Source organism: Leptonychotes weddellii, unplaced genomic scaffold, assembly GCF_054177405.1.
Source record: "Leptonychotes weddellii isolate Sample4059 unplaced genomic scaffold, ASM5417740v2 HiC_scaffold_5022, whole genome shotgun sequence".
Taxonomy (NCBI): Eukaryota; Metazoa; Chordata; class Mammalia; order Carnivora; family Phocidae; genus Leptonychotes; species Leptonychotes weddellii.
The window spans coordinates 5680-10062 of record NW_028017632.1 but is presented as its reverse complement, the minus strand read 5'-3'; the positions used below and the strand labels follow the sequence as shown (position 1 = coordinate 10062).

Here is a 4383-nt window from a genome sequence, read left to right as displayed (position 1 = left end):
CATCATGTGTGTAATTGTCTTTTTTTTTTTTTTAAGATTTTATTCATTTATTTGAGGAGCGAGAGTGGGAGAGCATGAGATGAGCAGGGGGGAAGAGGATTGGGAGAGGAGAAGCAAACTCCCTGCTGAGCAGGGAGCCTGATGATGGACTCCATCCCAGGACCCTGGGATTATGACCTGAGCTGAAGGCAGACGCTTAACCAACTGGGTAACCCAGGTGCCCTGTAATTGAGTCTTGATAGAAATTCATATTGGAGTCCAAAATAAAGATGACTGTATTGTACTCTTGAATTGGAGCAGACACTGGCAATACATAAATTTTCTACATTTATATTTGTGTAATAATTTAAAAATAACAAAATGTGTTCACAATCTTTCCTTATATTTCATTACAATTATCTGGGGATTTAGTGAAGCAGGAATTTCTCATCCACCTATAGTCTTCAATAAGGTAATTTAGGCACAGAGAGGATAAGAAATGACTTGATCAAAGAGATAAACCCAGTAAGAAGGGGAACCAACCATCCTGGTTTACCTGAGACTGAGGGGCTTTCCAGGGTGTAGGACTTTTGGTGCTAAAACTGGGAAAGTCCCTAAAAACTAGTCCAAGTTGGACACATTAGTAGTAATTAGCAGAAGTAAGATAACAACTCAGGCCCTTTAACACTTACTTTAACACTTTTCTTACCCGCTGAACTCATCAAGCACGTTTGACCTTCTCTACCTTGGGAATTCTGCTTAAAACCCCTCTCTTCACTCAGCTTTTCTTGACTAATCTGAGACTTCATCTGCCTTAATCTTTCTGGCAATCCCTTGTCTTTGGTATCCCAACCTCAACTCGTTCTATGTTTTCTACTTTATGTAGGGTCTAATAGTTTCTCCTTCCATTTGCCTTTCCTCTCTTTCTCAGATTGTGGGTTGTAGAAGCAGATGCGGCGCTTCTCCCTCCTTCCCATGACATGAGCGGGGGCTTCAGGAATCCTGTTGCCTGACCAACAGGAAGTAAGTAGACATTCAAAACACCTGACTTTCAGGGTCAGGTAAGTTGCCAGGGGTCACCATTTATTAGAATTCAGTGATTATTTAAAGATAAACGAGAGTCACTTAGTGCCAGGAGCACAATTTGTATATTTATTGCATTTTGATGTGGATCATAACAAGAAACACACAGCCTAGTATAAATCGATGACCCGTCTCAGTGAGCCCACTCTGGCATCCATGGCCCCCCAGTCGTGGTAGCGCCTGTAGTCCCCTGGCCTCAGCAGGTATTGCCGTCCCCGGTAGTTGGGCAGCTCGTAGAGGACCCAGCAGCCCTCCAGCACGTGGAGGGAGCGGAGCTCATTGAGCCGGAAGCGATCGTGGACGCAGGAGCAGTCCTCGGTGAGCTCAGACACCAGGCCCCCGTAGTCATCTCTCTCGTACAGCCTTATCCTGTGGGAGCTGGTCTGTTGTGACAATAAACAAAAGAAGAAAAATCAGTTGTGTGCATCTCTGATCTCAGTAAAAGTGACTTAGTAATCCTGCATCTTCGTGAAGCATGGTTTTCAAATCTTCCTGCCAGATGCGTGTCTTCTCCCCACATTGTTGGTCTAACAAATAGGAAGAATATTAAAAATAAAACTGACCTGATCTTGTGGAAGAAACAAACATTGAAATAAAGGGAACCAAAGGGATTCCTTTGTAGGAAGCCATTGGTCACAACCGTATTTAGTGAGTCTGCAGAGAGGAATTTAACTCTCTTTTCCATTATGGCTACACATAACAGAGTCCTAAGAAGCTTGTTTTTAAGTCACTCTTCGTGCATAATTTACAATAATTCGTATTTACTCTGAGTCCACATGTCTGACATTTTGCCAAATCACTTGAACCATTTGAGGTTCTTGCCTCAAAGAAATTCCTGTTTTATTTGTATGTCTTTTTGCATCTGCAAATTTCTCTAGCCTACTTTTGGTTTCACTTCTTGAATCTGCTCGTCATACCACACAATTTGGTGTCACCAGCAAGCAGAAACACAAACTCAACATGTTTAAAAAACATTAAGCAGCACTTTCATGAGGACCATGTCCCATGAAATCCTAATTAATGATCTGTCTCTGACCCTCATAAGAAACTAGTTGATAATGACTCCTGGGAACCAGGGAGCCCCTAAGGAGCTGAGACGTATTGTTCTAGTTTCTAGATCCTTACACTTATCTTGTTCTCCCGTGGTCTGTTAAGTGTTCCCATTATTAAAAAATAATGGCCTAGATAGGCTTTTCTTTTTTTCTTTTCTGAACATGGTGATTTTTATTTAGAAAGTAGGAATCAGTTAGATGCTACCAAATGTAACTGCAGAGGCTATGTTGTGATTTCTTATGCCCTAAAAACAATCTTGTCCTTAAATAAGGGCGGGAAAAAAAGAGGTTACAGTGATTCATTAGCCTACTCACAATTTTTTTTTTTTTTTTTTTAATGCTTGAGAATCAGGCATTGCTGTCCTTACTGTGGACACTAGTCCTGAATTGAAACAAACTGACTTTGACCGACAGGAATTTACTTCCACGGATCAGTGATGCTTTCGCATCAGTCTGGGTGGAGGCAAGACTCACGTAAGGAATGGCCCGGCAGGAGCGGATGGAGTCGCTGAAGCCCAGCCACTGCTGGTAGTCGGGGTAGTCCCCGCGCCGCAGGAAGTACTGATGACCCTGGTAATTGGGGCGCTCATACAGCATCCAGCAGCCGCTGTCCACGCGGATGGAGTTGCAGCGGCTGAAGTAGGGCTGCAGGTTCGGGTGGTCACTGCTGCACTCGTAGCGGCGGCCCTGGAAGCCGCGGTCCTCGTAGAAGGTGATCTGCGGGGGGTGGGGTGGGAACAAGGGGACAGCCAGACGTCAGCGGGGAAGGACCTCCAAACACAGGAGATACTCAACAGACGCGGCATGGCCCCTCGGGTGGCTCACCTTCCCCATGGTTGTTGTCAGCGGATGATCAGCGTCCAGTGTGATGGGGACAAGAGTGGCAGCCGGAATATATAGCAGGAGGGCTGCTGTGTTGGCAAGAACTACACAAAAGGGGCCTGGGGGTAGTGCGTGAGGGGATTTCTATGTTCTCTCTCGTTTTTTCATTTGGGATCATGGGGCAGGGGGCTCTCATTCTCTCTGGCATTTTCGAGTTCTCCTCACTAGCTCCAGTGAAAGGAATTGAGGTCAGCAGAGCCATTATGACCTTGGAGACAAAGGGCGCACTTCTCATCCTATGCAGCTCTCTAGAAATACATTACATGCCCAGCACTTTGTGCGTTTGCCTATGGAAACTGCTGAGATGGGGTTGGTGGTTCCATCTGGGGAGACTCGTGACAATCCTATGAGTTCCAGAAGGACTTGAAGTGCTAAGGGTGACAAAAAAATCCTCTAATTGAAAGAGAATTACATTTTCTAAATTACCTCCTCAGTATGATATGGTTTTGCTAAAAGTATTTTGTATATGTTTATGTAGGGGGAAAAAAAAAGATTAGAACTGTGGACGTATACACTGAAATGTCAGTCACGGTTACCCGTAAATGGCAAGATTACAGGTCCCTGTTTTATGTTTTTATTTCTCCTTTTTGTTGTTTTAGATTGCCTTAATTTTCGACCATAAATATATAGTACTTTCAGGAGATGAAAAATAAACTCAATTTGTAAATGCATAACTCGGAGCTGCTGGTGAAAAGCAGCAAATTTTGAAAATAAGTCAATTTTGTTTTGAGATTAAACGCTTCTCCTTGGACTAGAAATAAAGGGATTCCCCGAGACTCTGTGAGACAGTCTGAGAGCAGGAACACATACAGGATCCTCCCATCCCCCTCTCTCCCCAAAACCGTCTTCTAGGGTTGCTTTTTGTTTTCAAAACCGGCATCATGATTTGCCTGAGTTTTCCCTTCCTGGAGGTCACTGTTTCACAGAACCCAAGTGAAGGCCTGAGGAGCTTTCTCCACTGTGACCGCCCTCTGATGGCAAAGCACCCCTCAGCTATGCAGGGCTGCGGGAGGCCTTCGGTCCCCAGCTCTTCTTTGTCATCCGTGCGTATGTAGAAAGATGGAGTCAAACACCTTCGTGGCTTGGGACCCACGGAGGGCCCTGAAAGGGTATCCAGCCACTAAGTGTCCATGATGCCATTTGTGAAAGGCCTCGGGCAGCATATGAAGCAGATGTGCACCTGTCAGAAGGACAGGCAGCAGTAACCACAAAGAAAAACATGTTCCCTCCCAACCAGCAGAGCCAGACCGCAGGAAGCTGGGCAAAGTCCTGTGATGCTAGACAGCGTACCCAGGGTCAAGTCACAAGTCACTGATACATCCCCTGCCTCCCTCCTAGTGCTGCAGGCCTCCTGGTAAGCCTCAGTTACGGTCATAACCAAACCCAT

General features: G+C 45.3%; 1 protein-coding gene across 1 annotated transcript; it reads right to left on the bottom strand.

Annotated features, from left to right (window-relative positions):
* Nucleotides 1–996: 996 nt before the first annotated feature.
* On the bottom strand, nucleotides 997–2948 carry LOC102746868 (gamma-crystallin A). The gene is made up of 3 exons (XM_006733368.2): nucleotides 2940–2948; nucleotides 2589–2831; nucleotides 997–1445 (listed from the first exon to the last, which is right to left on the bottom strand). The coding sequence occupies exons 1-3, from the start codon at nucleotides 2946–2948 to the stop codon at nucleotides 1173–1175; spliced, it is 525 nt and encodes a 174-aa protein (XP_006733431.1). The 3' UTR covers nucleotides 997–1172.
* Between the last annotated feature and the right edge of the window lie 1435 nt (nucleotides 2949–4383).

Bases quoted from the DNA above. Each gene is read 5' to 3' on its own strand.
- LOC102746868 (XM_006733368.2), bottom strand. The intron at 1,446-2,588 runs GTGAGTCTTGCC...TTGTCACAACAG, and splicing joins CCTGCCGGGCCATTCCTTAC to ACCAGCTCCCACAGGATAAG.